General features: G+C 44.8%; 1 protein-coding gene across 3 annotated transcripts in view; it reads right to left on the bottom strand.

Annotated features, from left to right (window-relative positions):
* RBM33 (RNA binding motif protein 33) overlaps nt 1-18,308 on the bottom strand; it is a 114,776-nt gene that overhangs the window by 65,964 nt on the left and 30,504 nt on the right. For all 3 annotated transcript variants that reach the window (XM_036899665.2, XM_036899666.2, XM_036899664.2), the window contains exons 6-8: nt 13,619-13,790; nt 8,055-8,263; nt 4,267-4,540 (exon numbers count right to left, since the gene is read on the bottom strand). In XM_036899665.2, the coding sequence (XP_036755560.1) occupies nt 4,267-4,540; nt 8,055-8,263; nt 13,619-13,790 (655 nt within the window). The remainder of the gene's footprint in view (nt 1-4,266; nt 4,541-8,054; nt 8,264-13,618; nt 13,791-18,308) is intronic.

Genomic DNA, 18,308 nt, shown 5'->3' with positions numbered 1-18,308 from the left:
AAGCTTTCAATTCATTACCTTTGCAATACTGAAAATCTGGAAAACAAATTAAATTTCCATCAAAACTGGCTAACTATAACATAACAGAATACTCTCCATCCTCAAAAAGAAGATGCGTGCCATCAGAAAAGATGTGCATGTCAACTTTTCAGGAACAATTGTTAATGTGCCCTACAACAGCCCAAGGCTCCGAGAATCCCCAGGGCCATCTATCTCACCTGCACAGGTGGCATGCAGGTATCCAGCCTATCTCAAGAGCTGTGCCTTTCTATTTAAGCTCATTCATTTACTACTGAATAAACAGATGCTTCAATATGCTCTGTGCGCACATCCAGCAAGGACAGGCTGCTGCTCTCTCCTGGCGTCAGCGGATCGCAAGATCAAAGGTACATGAAAGAGAAAGCTCACAGGGGCACCACAGCACCCACTTCATGATGGGAACCCTTAAGCTCATTCAAAGAGTTTGAAAACTATTGTCAGAAAGCTCATCCCTGTATCTACTGGATCATGCATGAGCTTTGAGGTGCATGGCTTGCATTCTACCTTAGGCTGCTAACTTCTGGCAAGGCACACTGTTTTGATGCCTAAAGGACATCTGGGGGTTTCTTAGAGCTTTCCCTTGGGTAGTCCTAATACTATTTATTCTTATTAGCCTAAAGAAACTCTGCACCTTACCAACTGCCAGTTTTCCTTTCAATTTTATAAGACAATACACAATAACAGATGCTGACATCGGTGAATTATTCACACAAAATCAGATTCGCTGCAGCTGCATGTCTTGAGAAGCCATTGTGGAGAGGGCTACTTTAATGAGCCATCATTCCCCTCCACACATGTGCGTTGGCTCACTTACGCCCCAGCTGCTGAAGGAGACACAGGGCGCATGTCTGTGGCAGGGATGACATGGTTAAGTGCGGCAGCCACACTGTCTACCTTGGAAGCTCAGAGCCCTCAGCCCTGGAGAGGGTGAGGCCATCATGTGAGTCTAGTACAGGGTGGGGACAAGCAAGGTGGTCAGGGACCCACAGGCGCCGACCCCGCTTTGCCCTCCCCTCCTGGTGGGCACAGCGAGAGCAGCCCCCGATAGTAATACGCAGCCCCCACCAGCCTGCCTGCCCCGCCGCCCTCTGCTCTGAGGTCACAGCACGATTTCACAGTGTCACCAGACTACTGGCCTCCTCCCACCCTCCAAGTCCCACCTTAGGCTTCTCCTGACGTCCGAGCTTGGGAATGCCAAGTTCGCTGTCTGCAGAACCCACACTGGCGGCAGCCCTTCCCTTCCGGCTCTGGTGGAAACCTACCTGCCCACTCTTCGCTGTTGCTCTCCCAGAGAACAAAGCTGTTTTTCTCCCTCAGCCCTCGGCCCCCTGCCTCTGGCAGCAGGAGAGGGCCTTCTCGGATCTCGGTGCAGTTTCAGCCTGTAGTTCCCATTTCCTGCCACCAGATGACATCACCCATTATCCCGCTGCTGTCCATCTACTGGTCAAGCCCCTGCTCTGGCATCTCAGAGTTCAGCAACCAGTTCACCATCACTGTCTTAAATCTTGGCAGAGACGATGCCCCCAATACCCTGGCTGTCGGTCCCTGACTACGATCTCCCATTCCAGCTCAGCCACAACCCAGACCTGGTCATTATCAATGACCCGCCTTTCTGCAGTCTCTGGGAAGCCCCCTTCTTACCACCGCCTTCCACGTTTCCACCCCATGCCCTCCAGGACCTTGACCTGACCTTCTTTCCACTATCTCCTGGCCCCTTTCCACCTTGCTCTCCACAGCCCATCATTCTAAGCACAGCTGCGCTCTACTGGCTTGTCAACACTTTAACTCTTGCAAACCCACCCCTCTGTTTATACCACACCTAATACATGAAGGTAAACATGGCTGAAGAAAAAACCACCACACTGACTAGTCTGCCTCTAAGACCATGACCACTACTCGAATGGGCTTCAATGGTGCCCCAAGACCCTGCCCCTTGTACTTCCACTCCTCTCCTCCCCTAGAGAGAGACATCTTGCCTTTCTTTTCTCCCTTTTTCAGACCTTCAACACTTCATCCTAGGCGCCCACTCTTCACTGCTTACACTCTGGCCAGGACGAACATCAGGAAGCCACTGCACTACTGCCCCTGCCTACCAGGGCGCCGCCATGCTGCCTCTGCCCCACCACACAGGAAGCCTGTGCTCCTCCAACCCCTCAGCCCTGCCACGGGACCCCAGGTCCCAGTTGACTGGTTCCTCCCTTCACCTGCACTGATGATTTTTTCCCTTCACAACTAGCTTCTAGTTTTCCCACCAAAATAAACAACTTTCTCTCAAGCCCACTCCCACCAATTATCATCCAACCTGTTTCAGCAAAACACCTTCAAAGACTGTCAATACTCTCCCATTTCTGTGTCCCATTCTCGCTCAAACCCACATGAGTGAGGGATATCCCTCTACCAATGAACCAAAACCACCTTGCCACAATCCCCATGACTCCCTACTGCCTGGTGTAGCCCCTCAGCCTGCAGTCTGTTCCCACTGGCCACCTTCCTCCCCTGCTCCTCGTGCCTGCAGTCCCCGGGCCCTGGCCCCCCAGCCCTCCTCCTGCAGACCTGCACCCCTCAGATCAGAGGCCTAGGCTCCAGCCTTGGTCCCGCTCCATCAATATCCTTGCTCTGGGTCTCTCACTGAGCACAGGCCCTGGACCCCTCTGCGTGCCCAAAGCCCCCTAACTTGTATTTTGAGCCCAGAACCTTCACCTGAACTATTACTAGACACCTCCCCCTGCATATCTAGTTGGTGTCTCAAACTTAACACATCCAGAATAGAACTTTTGATGTTCTCCCTCAAAACCTGCTCTCTCTCCCTCATCTCAGCTGACAGCAACACCCCCTCATACGTCCAGAGCCCTGTGGCATCATTTTTGCGTCCTCTCACACTCAACTGATCCATCACCAAATGCTACTGGCTTCCTCTTGAGTTGTATCCAGCATCTGCCCACTTCTCGCTACTACCTGAGCCACTTCATTTGTGACCTGCATCACACTCACCTCCCCCCTTACCACATCAGTGCCTACTCCCAACATGGCAGCCAGAGCAATACTTCTAAAACATAAACCAGGTCATGTCCTTTCTCTGTTCCAATATTCAGAGTAGAAGTCAGAGCTCTCAGAATGGCTCACAGGTCTTCCATGGCCCAGACCCCATGCCATTTCTCTGCTGTAACCCTCCACTAATGCCACATCATCTCCCTTTGGACACGAACACACAAAGCATGATCCTATCTATCTGAGTAAGGCCCTCTGTACTTGCTGATCCCTCTGCCTGGAATAGTCTCCCCTGAAGCAGTCATATCACTAGCTCCTCAACCTCCTTCAACCCTTACCTATGTGGTGAGGCCTACCCTCCCCGCCCTACTGCCAACTTTGGCCTGCCCAGACCCTTGCCCGCTCCACTGCTCTCACTGGACCTTCGCCTCTCATTTATGTTTGCTGCTCACTCCTGCCTGCCCGCTGGAAAGCAAGATGAGCACCACAGAAAGCTTCCTCTGTTTTGCTCACCAATACATCTCAAATGCCAGAGACAGATCAAGTACCTCAAAATCACCATGTACTGAAGAAATGCATGCAGATACACACCATATAAGTGCTCAAAACTAGTTTCCTAGCTGTAAGAACATGTGCCTCTAATCATGACATCAGATGTTAGTCACCCAGAATTAGTGACTATAAGATGGGTTTGTGCCTTCCGAGCTACCACTGGGGCAAAGGGAGGCACCCAAGTGGAGTCTGAGGGGCACACTCACTACATTCCCACCAGGGAACTCATGAACACCGACTCAAGACACTTTCACTAATGCCCGTTACACAGTGTCTTCTCGTTACTCCCCACTCAATTATAAAACAAGAGATAACATAACGATTAGCACACATAATGTTAGGGGGTGGGGACATGGGGAAGGCAGTATATACAGAGAGGACAAGTAATGATTCTATAGCATCTGACTGCACTGGACAGTGACTGTAATGGGGTATGTGGGGGGGACTTGATAATAGGGGGAGTCTAGTAACCATAATGTTGTTCAAGTAATTGTACCAATAACGATATCAAAAAAAAAAAAAGAAAGGTAAATACTTTTAGGCCAATGAGTTTGGCCCATCCAGCTGGCATGTATGTGAGCGGGTAGGGAGGGACTCAAGGAAGCCCTGAGATCCTTAGACTCAAACCATCTGGCCACAGTGGCGTTTCAGACCCTGTGACTTCACAACAGCAAAGGAGACACCTACCTTGCACGGGCGTCACCACTGCCCCTTTGAAGTGGGGGTTTATGTGTATGTTCTTGGGCTGCTGTGGGCTCGCGGGAGGAGGGGTCATCATCACCCGTGGGGCCTCGATCTGGGGTGGCACGTGCACTCCTTGGGGGGGCGAGGGCAGGTGCGGGTGCTGCAGGGGAAGCAGGGGCTGCAGCTGCTGCTGGAACAGGCTTCGGATTGGCTGCTGCTGAGGCGGCGGGGGTGGAGGCTGAGGCTGTGGAGGAGGGATTAATCTTGGGGAGTGTGTCTGAAAACCACAAAAAAGACAAATTCACAGAAATCAACATGTAGAAGTACAAGAATGCTGATGCATTACAGACTTACACTGACTAAACTGTAAAAGTTACAATTAGGAATAAGTTCACAGTAACAACTTATCTAAAAGGGCAGGATAAATAAACTGCTCTGCCTGTGCAGTGAGGGCTACTGTCTCACGTGACTCAATCTCAGGGCAAGGAGGGAAAAACGGCAGCACCAAAACAACGCACACAGATCCCAAAAGAAAAAAATTCAGTTCGACCAACAACACGGCCCACAGCGAGCCAAGCATGGCACTGAAGACAGAGCCCAGGATGCCCTCAGCCTCCCTTGCACAGCCAGCCGTGCCCCTGCCCCCAGGACACCCAGGAAGGAAGGTGGAGCAGAGCACGGCCGAGGGAGAGAGGCCTTAAGACAGGCAGCGACAGAGCTCAGAACACCTGAGGGGAGGGAGGAAGCTCAGAGAAGGTGGCACTGAACAGGCAGCAAGGCAGGAAAGAAACGTGCCACCCAGGGAGAGGGACTGAGAGCAGCAGGGGCAGAGAGGCACGCCTGCCGGGTGAGCTGGAAGACCAGGGTGGCTACAGCCAGGTGAAGGCAGCGAAAAACACACTCAGAGCAGCCAAGGGTCTGCCGGCGGCTGCCGACTACTTGCGAAGAGGAAGGAGCCGGCAACGGCAGTGGGGCCCGAGCGCTGGGCCCGGCCACGGTGTCAGCGCCTCCTGAAAGGTCAGTACGCGAGGGGACTGACTCACTCCTCACAATCCCATCTGGTGGGGCCTTGTACAAGGTCAGGTAGCTGCTAAGCAGAAGAGCTGCAAGTAGAGTTCAGGGAATCTAACCCCCAAGCCCTACTGTAACCCCCAATCAACATGGCCACACTCAGAAGCTGAGGCAGTGGACCACTCCCACTCAGGCCTCCCCCAGAAACAAGCTGCCTCCCCTGGGAGGAGGCCAAGTCCTGAGGTCTTGGAACCCAAGTACAGAGTCTGTTCCTACACCATGTGCAGCACTTATGAGGAGCATCACCGAGGACGAGATGGTAGGAAGACTGCCACTAACAGTGAGATGGACGAAGGTAAGGACAATGGAAGCAGAGACCATTTAACAGACAACGGTAATGAGAGCTGAGTGGAAGGAACAGCTGCCACCTGAGGAAGAGCAATAGGAAGGAGATATTGGGGAGGCAGGATGAGAATTTTGAGACCAAACTGTATATGGCCTTGGCTTAGCTAACCCTGCTCAGGGAGGACTTTTCTAAAGATTCCAGCCCCTTAAGCCCACGGCTCCCCATGCTCCCAGAACCCAGTGTGTTCCCCCCCAACTCATGACTTCTGTAATGTACACATCTGCACATGAGAGAAAGGACCCTGTCAGTCTTACTCCCACTGAATCCCCACCGAGAGCACATTAACCGACAGGTGGGCACCAGAGTTAAATCTGAACTGAACCAAGACTGAGCACAATGTGGGTCATTCACTCACGAGCATAAAGGATTTCTAAGGGAATCAGGGGTCTTGAAAAGGTGGAGTGTAGGGCCTGTGAGACCCCCAGGTGGTGAGGTACCAGCAACTAGGAGACACTCTGAGGAACTTAGAGCAAGAGGTTAGGGCTAAGACTCAGTATTGCGCAGAGACAGGAGATGGTGGAATGGACAGTGCTGCCAAGTGGGAACTTCAACAAAAAGGAGGGCAGAGAACAAACCCCTGAGAACAATGCGGCTAAAGAAAAAGGAGAAGAGGGGCACTGCCTGTAGAGAAGCACACACACCGAATCTCAGACACCCCCCGAGAGGCGCTGGCAGAGGAGCTCCCTGGTGGGGCCCTGGCGAGGGCTGCAGGAGAGCCAGGACCCTGCGAGCACACTTGGGACGGGGAGGCAGGCGCACAGTCCAGGCGGCAGGGACGACGGAGGAGAAATGGGCAGAGGCGAAGGCGTGAGCAAAGATGATTCCTGCCAGAGCTCTTTGAGAAGTTGAGGAGACAGACAGCTCTGGGGTGGGGAGTGATCACAATCAAGAGCATGTGTGATCTGAGGGTGGTCCCAGGTGGGAGGCAGGTTAGGTTCATCTCAGTGTCACCTTTTCAGCAAACCAGTTACCAACCAACCACCAACCAGCAAAGGTGAGCACAGAGCTTCCAGGCCCAAGGCCCTCATGCTGAGGTGGCCAGTCATGGGCTTCTCCCCAGTTCCCAGGGAGCGCAGACACCAGAACCCCAGGGACTCGGCTCACCGCTGGCAGGGCCCAGGCCAACCTACACTCAAGGAACATTTTTAAAAAGCTCCCAGCCTCTTAGGCCAGCCTCTCTGAAGGAGGCAGGCCAGGCACATATTACACCTCCTTGTGGACAAGAAAGAAGAGGGAGTTGAGGGACTTTTCCAGGATCATGGAGTCACAACTGTGCAAAACAGCTCTCCCATGATGCTGCTCCCCACCAGGGGACCAGTATCTCTGAACTGGCTGTTGCCCCTAAGGCAAGCAGAGGCTGAGCGCAGACACAGGACAGGAGAAAAACAAGACCCTGAGGGTCCAGCCCTTCTGCTGCTGGAGACACGTCAGAATGTAGAGGCCGATGAGCAAACGGCAATTACTCCTCATCAACCTCTTCATTCAGGCAGCAACCACCCGCCCTCCTGTCTTTAGGTCAAGGCTGGCATTCTCACACAGAGTAGAGGGTTGTTTTTTCTGCTTTGTTGTTTCCCAAATGAATGCCCCCTAAAACATAACCTTTCTACACAGAGGCAGTGTAGTTTTCCCTACATTCAGATAAAAAGGTAGGAGGCACACATCGGGTAGACACTATGGACACATATGTGTAATTAAGTAAATGTGCCTATGAAGACTGACCCTGAAAGAAAACTCCATGAAATCCTACAGCTAAAAGAACAAAACAAATCTGTACAATTCCTGTCTTTGCTTCTGAGGTAACTCATCTTTGAAATAACAAAGGAAATCCAAATGTAATTATACTTGAAATTACTATTCCTAAATCATGAAATATTTTTATGGGTAGCTTAAGACAATCCACATCATGGGCAGGATATGACAGTCACTCTCAGAGAAACTGGTATTAAGGAAAATCCAAGAAAAATATTTTTATAACATAAACCATTACTGCCTAGGTTTAGCTTCCCCACTACTGCCTATAAAATACGCCATTCTCCTATGCAATGAATTCAGCGTTGTAAGTCCAGGCCCTCACGAGAAGCACCTCTCTCAGCAGCAGAGAAGAGCTCCTCTGTAGCTCTTGTCACCGAAGGACATAGGGGCTCTCTTTCTTTTTCTTTTCATAGTTATTTTTTACTGCCCAAATACTAGAGGGCTGAACTTGTAAGACCATATATACAGTTGTATTACAGACTATAAGGAAACTTTAGCCATTATTCCTATTACTAGACTTTAATTTAGTCAGACTAAGAGGTAACTACAAAGTACACGACCCACAAGCCTGTTTTCATTTGTGCTAATGTTTTCGGCTATCATGGTAAAACTGTAACGTTACCACCACGGGCGGCTGCGTGGCAAGCAGAGCAGGTCTGTGGTCCTTGGCTCTCCCCCTCTCACTGTTCTCTCTTCTCTGGTCTCCCATTCCACGACACATTATGGAGCCTCCTCTCCTTCCTCCCCGCCTTGAACCATAGCGTCCCTGTTTATGCTGTCGCTCTCTTTCTTCAAATTCAAGCAAGGCGGCTTTGGCTTCTGCGGAAAGCTCTATTCAAAAAGATGCAAATGAGTTAGATACCTTCAAGTAGCCTAGGCCAGATTTAAAGGAGAAAAACAGGAAAGGAATATGTAACAATGAACTCTGGAAAAGTGAGTGCTTCACCCACAGTAGCTAAACCGCAGTAGGAGCAGGCAGGACACACTCAGTGCACGTGCATCCGCCAGGGAGCTGTTCAAGGGACAGTGCGCTCTTCGCTGGTCATCAAATACGAGAATCTCCTGTAAATACGAAAGCATTTTCTTTTGAGACCGATAAAATGTGCTGAGGGAAGCTAAACAGAAGGGGCTGAAGTCCGATTCACCCCACCCTTAAGCTGCTAGGCATTCTGAGATCAGTTTCTCCTTCACTGACGGCAGATGGCACTAGTCAGGGCCTGACTCCACCAGTACGATTTTGTACAAGTATTACTGATACACAGTGGCAAGGAGACTAAAAAAAAAAAAAAAACCACAAAAACACAAATCATTGAGTGTTCTGATTTTAAAACAAAACTATCATTGAAATCAAATGAAGTCAAAGTTAATATCAAGAACGTAAAATCCATTTAATACTACTATTTCAAATTTCCAGATTTATGTTGGAAAAAAACTGTGAAGAAAGACTTGTATCCACGCAGCCTGCCGTGGAAGTAGCACCAAAGGAGCGCAGAGTCACGGAGACACGCGGCAGGCGCCTCTCCGGCCAAGGCTTCGGGGGCGCCAGCAGCAGGACTCCTGCCCGAAGAGGCTTGGCCTGGCAAATTATTTTGAATTCCTAAAAGAAAAAAGCTGATTTATTCAAATATGCTTCCTTTATTTTAAAATACCTAAGTTGTAACATGTAATTAATAAACATATACCGTCTGAAGTTGTCCCTGAATTCTACTGGGAAGCATTTTCATGCCTTCTTCCACAACGAAGGGTGCACTGTTCGCATCACCTGTTTGCCTCTTACCTTGGATTCCATAATCATCTCCAAACTCCCAAAATCTCTAAGCCACACTTCATTTTCTTGAAATTGTGTCTATGGTATACCCCCTTCCGTTCTAATGAATCTAGACCCCATTCAAAAGAAAATTTAATCTCTTCTCAACAAGCAGGCTTTTATTCTGATCTTGACTACATGATTAGTTCACATATACACATTTTATGCAGTGAATCAGCAATTATTTTTCTAGTGGTTCTAAGTGTCAAGATTAATTTCACTATCCCCAGTAATAAAATGGTTTCAAATGACATCTTTAATCAGCAAGCAAAAATGCTTTCCTCCAATTGAGACAAGCTGTCACAAAAGGTCACCAAAATATGACAGGATGGAAATTACATTTGTAACTTCAACTGAAATGTTAATTTCCCTTTAAGTGTTCTCTGAACTATGTCCATATTCCAAAGTAAAGAGATAGAGCTCAATGTAACAAAGTCTTACACTGTATTGTCCTTTTCTAATATATCTGCATACAAATAATTTTACACAAGTTGGACTAATACATGAGTATTTATAAAATACAGTTTATTTGGCAAAATAAAAATAACAAATGATAGCCTGAGTTCTTTACAAGGTAACTGAATCAACAAACCTACAAAAACCTTGCAAACACAAGAACCACTGTGTAAACTTAGGACAGTATCCTACTGCTGGCACTAGAATCTTGCCCCATTTAGTACTAGATAGGAAAATTTTTCCCACAGATCCTTTGCCTTAACAAAATTAACTAAGATATTATTTCAGGAGAACATTAAGTGAGCATAAGAATGTTCTTAGGCTAAAGCAACAAAATAGAATGTAACATATTACATGTACCAGTGAAATAACAAATATTGTGAACTGGACACCTACTCACAGACAACAAACTAAAAGGCCTAACTGAAGTGACCGCAGGCCTTCATTTAGGGCCTGTACTGTTTCCACGAGAATCTTAGGTCCACCTCCTGAGATTACCGAACAGGCAGCTCTCAACTTCCATGCTGACACTTTGTAGAAATGAGACAAAAGACCCACTTTTCAGAGATGGCATTTGACATTTCCATTCAAAATAAATCACTCCCTTACATGTGCATGTCCTAGAAATCCTTCTCAACTGGGTTCCATGAGAGAACTAAGCCGTTACACCTATGGCATCCTTTGGAGGTCGGTCATCCTAACTATGCACGTCTGTACATCTTGAGATGGGAAACTTGAAAAATAGCCACATTTTCTGTAAGGCTTCTATAATTCCCAGGATCCCAGATGAGGAAAAAAACTCACTACTTAAGATCTCAGTCTAGATGAAAGCCCAAAATTCTACCTCAAATCTGATCAGAATTCAAAGTACAAACCAACAACTGTGTGTTAGGCTCCATTAACTGCCAAGACTGTCATAAATATGAACAGTGTACTTCACATTTAAGGATAACAGTACATATTAGAATGTGAAAAAGACAAAAAGCGACCAAAATACCCTCTAGATTCTGAAGAGAACTCATTATCCCACATACAGACTAAAGGGTGGGAATGGTGAGCTGGGGGCCAGAGCATTGTTTCATTCTTCTTTAAAAGTGGTGTGTTCTCAACCTTAATCAATGGTATTGCAAAATAACTGTTTTTATTTGTATTCAAGATGGTAAACGACATCACTTGTCAAGACATACAGACCACGTAAGATGACGTATGGACTCTGGTGGCAAGGTGTCTTAATCCCATTCCAAAGAGTAAGTAAACAGCTTTCTTTATACAATGAAATAAATCCAAGTGTGTCTATACAGAACCTGAAACTGATATTTCTATCACCAGGAGCACACAGGTTGGTGAGGAGAAAATGGATGGAAATTTCGAGTCTACCAAATACTGTAGCAGCTTCTCTTTCTCACTAAGTATTTTTCTTATTATAAAATTAACCTTTTGTTGGAGGGGGGCAGGGTATTAAGGTAATAGGAAGTGTTTCAGGAAACCAATCTTTAAATGGAAAAAAATATCCTTTCTGTACTGATAATAACCCTAACTTCTCAGTTACTAGAGAACTTGTTTCCAAACACTAAGCTTTCTTAATTTCTTAAATTAGGGCTCACATATATGGAGCAGAGAAAGATAACTTTTAAGTATCATTTTCACTTATGGTATTATCTAGCAATCACTTTGCTAAATTATCTAGCAATTAATTACTGCCCTATCTAGCAATCAATCACATGTTTAAAGTCTTTTTTTTAATGTTTAAAAGACTGGTAAATGGCCAAATTGTTTAAGCTTACAGCCACTCTGCCTTTTAAGGACCTCAGACCCTCCTTCCCCATATTTCAAGGTCCACCCACCTGCCCACCACTAAACCCTTGCAGCCTCTTGTCTCAGGAGGACAGGACTATAAAGCTGCCAGATGCCTTAAGAAGAAAAAAGGAGAAGTGGGGGAGACTCAGCGTAAGACCTTAATAAAGGAAGCACAAATGAAAAAAATGAAATGAGGCCAACTTCCTAAAAAGAGATGTAGGAATGAGACCACACAAAACATAAACACAGGAACACTGGATGCTTGGGAACACGTTGCCAGTTGGAGCTGCAGCAGAATGAAGAGACACAATGACCCTAGCTGAGGGCTGGGAGCAGGCAGAGGCAGACACTTTAAGGGTCAGGGAAGAGTGACCCATGAAATCCACTGTGGCATTTAAAGAGGGTCGGCTGCAGAGGGGAAAGGCTTCCACTTCCAAGCAGGACTGTCAAGAGTTTTCACATCCTCAAACTTGCAGCTATCTCACTTATTATGATTTGATACATCGGGTTCCCCAAATAGTAAAGCTGCAGCCCAGCAACAAAGAGGCAGAAAAGTGAGGACTCACCACAGCCACCCCCACGAAGCCCCCTCCTGGGTTTGGAAGTTGCTACGCTGCTGCCCCTGCCCACTGCCTTCCTTCAGCCAGGGACACTTGGGTTCCCTTGTTCATCTGTTTCATTTTATCCCAGCTCAAGACAGACATCTGTTTGAGCAAGCTTGTTCTGTAATGTGACCAATTCCTCCTGCTGAAGGACACTTTTTTTCTCCATCCTCCTGTTTTAAGACCTTTGCTTCATCTTCTTTTCAAGCAAGGCCACCTTCAGGTCCTCTTTCTTAAAAACTGATGCTGTCCTGGTTCAGACCAAATAGCACCTTTATACTGTAACTTGAGAACAAGTCTAGGGACACCTTGGGCAAAAAGTAGAAAAGGAAGAAATTGATGGGGGACAAAGTGGACAGGGCAAAAATCCTAACAATCTCTCCATGAATTTCACTGAGTGAAATAACCTAAGACTGAGTCACTACTGTTAACGTGTGCTTCTTGGGAGCTCAAGTGTCCTCACAAAGAATTCACATCTACCACTTAAGATAATGTTCACATTATTGCTAAAAGTGGCTGTAAATAATGGTTTTAAGAAGTAATAATGGTAGTAACTAAGGGTTAGCTTTTTTTTTTTTTTTTTTTTGACCAAGACCAGAGAGGACAGCCCTCTGAACTTCCACCCTCCTGCCCTCCTCCTTAGAACACAGCACAATATCACAGTGATTCTCAAAGCACCAATTCTGGGGCAGCCTCAACTGGGAACTCATCAGAAATGCAACCTACTTGGGTCTCACCATAAACCTACCGAACTGGAAAAGCTGGGAGTGAGTCCAGAAATCTGTGTTTCAGTAAGCCTTCTAGGCAATTTTGCTGCTTAAATTTGAGGACCACTGCTTTATTCTTTGCAGTGGACACTGGAAAACAGTCACTATCAGTGGTAGGGAGTCAACAGTGAGACATACTCTCTCTGTTGATCAGCAATAGCCTGCTATAGATCCTTAATAGCAGGGTTTACACAGAATGATATTCAATTGATTATGCCTAAAAACAAGTCACTTACTTTGTCTCATTAAACACAGAGAAGAATGGAATACAGAAAAAGAAAATATTAAAAAGATGGTTATAATGATACAAAAAGGTACAAAATTAAACTAGTCTGGTACAGATACAAAAAGGTACAAAATTAAACTAGTCTGGTCCAGAATTAGCCCTGGCAACCTTGTGGACCTCAGGAAGGTCAAATGGCCCCATATCACCCCCACACACCTTCCCAGAGCCAGCCAGAAACCACAGGGATTGCATTAGAGTAGGTCTAGGCCATAGACTCCAACAGAAAAACTATTAAAAAAATAAACAATCAAGTATTTTATTCAAACATTTTTAATCCAGAAGACAGTCACTTTTGTAGAACGACTTACGGCACCTTAACTGAGCTCTAACCTCACACAGACCATCCACTCTCTGGATGGCACACGTAACCATCTATAAAGCCAACTTTTTTTTAACCTTTTAATGGTAACAGTGCTATGGAGGAAGTTGAAATGGAATGGAGGAGGATGGAAGACAGGCAAAAAAAGTTACCCAGAGTTTCTGGAATGTTTCTTCTCTCTCTCGTTACATCTGAGAGCCTAATAATTGTTCCTTCTTTCCTTTCGGTTTTGAAACGTAACCGTCCAGATTCTTCATCATCATCATCTTCTTCATCTGATTCTTCTTTTACATCCTTCTGCAGTTCCAGAGTTTCCATGCCTCCCTACATTACACACATAAAACAAAAAGGGAGAGAAAGTGAGTTCATATTCTTTTGAACTAAATATTGAAAAATGTCTATTATATATATAAATTGCTTACACTTAAGATTACAGGGCCATATGAAACACTAAACCGATTCCTGGGGAAAATAATCTCAAATATTAAAAATTACTGTTAGAAAAACTTCAAAGTCTGCTTGCAATTAATATATGAAGCCCTCTGTGTTGTTGCTACTCATACTTCTGAGAGAAAAACCCAAGTTCCAAACTCCCTGCCGGACTCAATCTAATCCAGATTCTAGCAAGGTTCCATTTACTAATTAAACTAACCCGAGAGCTGTTGGTAGCACATAACACACCTTGTAAACTGACTTTAGATGACAGCACCCTCCCTCCCCTTATGCAGGCTCCACACCTCCTGTAACTCTGCTGCGTCTCCTTTGCCTTCTGCTGCCAGGTAGGAGCTCCAACTCCGCAGCGAGGCTGGTCTGGTTTTTCCAGCCTCTGGGACCTTCCCTTCATCACACTACCCCCTTTCTACCTCATCTACATCCAGCATTCACTCTTCACTACCTCCAGCTCAGAGTACTGAAACAGCCAAGACCTTTTCTTCTTCAGTCACTTCTTCATACTAAAACCAGCTTTTACCCTGTATAAGAATTCCTACAAAAATTTTGCCCAGTCTAGTCCCAACCTCAAAGTAATTTCTTCATCAACAATTTTTACTGTGCACTCATGTTCCTTTGACACTAGTCACTTTTCACCTTATATTAGATCTCAGTGATCCACTGTCAGGTACCTATAATGCTAGGTTCATTTAAACACTCTCTGTAAACTTAAAACAGAATTTGCCCCTTTATTCTCATGATTTGTAATTTTTAAGTGTCCTTTACTCTTAATAGCAACAAAAATGAACTACTTCATTAGAAAACACACAAGAAAAAAGATAAACCGACAATAAAATCATTTTGTATTCTTTCCCCAACATTTTCTGTGTAAAACTATCAACTACATCATATTGTATTGTTATTATCAGTATTATAAACGCTTGAGAAGAGACACACGCTCGGGATCCCCAGTGCCTGAAAATAGAATGCCGAAGGTAACTCTAACTGTGTGTCTACCCGCCTTTCAGCATTCCTATACTCACTATACTACAGAAGTTTAAAGAACCCAAATCTTGGCACTCGGTTGGTTTGATACCATTATTTGTCTTTGAATGTCTAGAAAAAACCAAAATAAGGAACACAGGAGATGGACCTGGCTAGGTGTGTGCTGCACTACACTTCAATCAAAGGCAAACTTGTTTGCTAAGTGCTCTTCCCTACTTTCGCAGCACTACGGAGTGGTGCTTCTCAAACTGAATGTCTGCACCTATCACGGGGAATATGTTAAAATGCAGGTTTTGATTCCACAGGGCCAAAGGGGCCTGAGATTCTGCATTTCTCACCAGCTCCACAGACCGAACTGAGCAGCAAGGCCACAGAGGAAGAAATGACATGACTACCAACAATGCAAAGATCGACTGCAACAGTCATTTCTAATTCAACCATTAACAGTAATTAAAATTCAGAGACTTTCCATACAAGTTTAATGTAAAACATGACAACACTGATACGAATATAGTTACTCTGCATCCACACCTCCATCTGAGGACTCTAAGAGAACAAAGTTAAGCTGAAAACTGCTTCCTTGAAACAAATACTACCACCCACCAGAAACAAACAAATCTAGTCTATGACCCACCAATCTCATTCCTAGATATTTACCCAAGAGGAACGGTCATTTATGCTCACATAAAAACCTGTGGGAAAATGTTTACAGCTCTCTTTCGGATCACAAAGCATGCATAGAAATAGTGTGTGAATAGATAAACAAACTGTCACCCATCCACCCATCCAAACCATGGAATGCTCTCTAGCAATAAAAAGGAATGAACTATCGATACAACTAGGATAAAACCAAAGGCATCTTGCTGGAAAGGTGACATGCTGCTATATGATTCCATTTAGGACATTCTCAAAGGAATCAGACTATGCTGGCTGCTGGTGGTTAGGAATGGAAGGAGCTCCATGAACAGGAGGCTCCAGAGGACAGCATAAGGTAGTTTTTTCAGCACCGGAATGCCCTAAAAAGCAAACTTCTAGTCCAAGCCTCAGGGTCCTGTTAACTCTTCACCTTTATCAAAGATTACACAAGCCAGGAACTGAAACAAAAGAGTGGCCTGGCCCCACTGGCCTCAACTATAGGCCACCGGGCAACATTCACTAAACTAGACTGGACTTGCTCCTTCAGCCCCTGAAAGAGTTATTACCTCTTATTCTAAACACTGGGCTAGGAAAGAAAAAAAATACTCCTTTGACCATAAGGTTTATAAAATTAATCTACCTGCCAAAATATTGACTTTCCTGCAGTTTTTAGGCAAATATTATCTAGTAGTCTTATTTTCACAAATAAAATTCCATTGAAGGGCATTACTGGGTAACTTTAAAAAACAGGTTATTCTAAGATTATTAGATTTGTATATAAATCTTTAATTTTATTATAGACATTGCCAAAAATAGTCAAATGTTTGATTTTTAATTATCTTGAAAACCTGAAAGACGTACTTACAATTCTTAATGGGGAGTGCATATGAAAACCATCACGAACGTTCTTTAAAAGTATCCAAGTCCACCAGCCTTATCACATATACATAAAGAGTTAGACATTCTAAGGGAGAGCAAGACCTAGGTTTGTGTATTTTTTTTAAGTTCTCCAGCTAATTCTGAAATTAACCCGTGATCAAACTATGCAAAAATTACAAGAGAAAAAAATTATGGACCAATATCCTTCATGAATACAGACAGAAAATTCTCTATGAAAATAAAAGCATATGAAATCTAGCAAAATGTGAAAAGGAAAATACAACCTGACCAGCTGTTTAACCAGAAATGCAAGGTTGATTCTGCAATAAAAAAGCAATTTAACAAATCTTCTAGCACTCCAAAAGCTGTCGATTACCCACCCCCTTAGGTGGAATTTAAGTCCCTCACCAGGCGTAAGGGCAGACAGGACTTAGTGACTAGCTTCCAAAGAACAGAGCCGAGAAGGGGAAAGACAGGATGTCCAGACTCCTATATATGCGTGACTGGCAAAGGCCACCTCACCACATGATCAGGGATAAGCTGCCAAGGAGCCCCAGGCTCAGCAGTATGACGGGATGACCTTCCTAACTGCTACTCTGTCACTTGTGGCACCGAACCCTTGTGGCCTTCCTTCCAAAAACCCATAACCCCAGGCTGACCTTAAGAAAATATCAGAAGAGCCCAGAATGGAAGGCACTCTATAGCAGGCCTGGCTGATACTTCTTCAGACTGTCACGGTTGTCAAACAAAAGACTGACAACTATCACAGACCAGAGGGGACACAACAATACGTGCTGCTCCAGACTGGATTCTGGACAGAAAGAGGACATTGATGGAAAAACTCGAAAAATGTAAATAACATTAACGGACAAGCTCGCAAACTGGAAATAAAGTCTGGAGTATATATTTTTAAAAAGTCAATTTAATTCACATTACTAAAATGAGGGATAAAAGCCACAAGATATATCTCAACAGATGTAGAAAAAGCATTGACAAACTCAACACCCATTTCTGATGTTTAAAAAACAATCTCAGCAAACAAGACATAGAAAACTTCAATTTGATCAAAAAACCACCAGTTGGCTTATATTCCCTTACTTGATGAAATACTGAACATTTTCCACACAATCAAAAACAAGGCAAAAACAAACGTGTAGGACTCCCAGAGGTGAATAGGTAAAAGAAAGAAATTAAGGGACATATTAGAAATTAGGAAGTAAACTGTTCCTCTTGTGCTGACAGACAATGAGGCCGCCAGTGGGGAGGGCCCAGTGATGTGGGTGACTGCTGACCCACAGTGCTGTATACTTGAGACCAATCTAAGACTGCATATCAACTATACTTCAATTAAAAAAAAATTAAACTGTGTTTATTAACAGACATGATTATTATGCTGCTGGTTTTTCCCCAATTTAATTGAAACATACAATGCAAACTTCTTCAAAATCCCAACCAGATTTTTAGTATATTAACAATTAAAGAATTTATATGAAAATTCAAAGGACCTCAAACAACCAAAACAATCCTGAAAACGGCTGGGATTACGCTACCTCATTTCATGCCACAGCAATGCAGACAGGCTCCTGCCTGGGAACAGACCCGTGCAACCCCTGCCGCCAAGGACTATTAAAAGTCCTGAGGACAAAGAGTGTTACAAAGAATTTTCAGTCAACACAAGAATAAACAACAACATAATGTAAACTTACACACCAGTCAAGAGCAGAAGGATAAGAAAGTAAAAATATTTTAAAATATTTTTAAGTACTAAGTTTTAAAATTACAGTATGGGACATACAGCTTAAGTAAAAAGAGCAAATAATAAACCACACCAAACAGATGAAACAAAAAAGATAAACTAACCTGGATGAGAGTTTACTTTCTGCACTATGAGAA

This window comes from Manis pentadactyla, chromosome 7 (genome assembly GCF_030020395.1).
Source record: "Manis pentadactyla isolate mManPen7 chromosome 7, mManPen7.hap1, whole genome shotgun sequence".
Taxonomy (NCBI): Eukaryota; Metazoa; Chordata; class Mammalia; order Pholidota; family Manidae; genus Manis; species Manis pentadactyla.
This window is presented reverse-complemented; position numbering and strand designations above follow the sequence as displayed.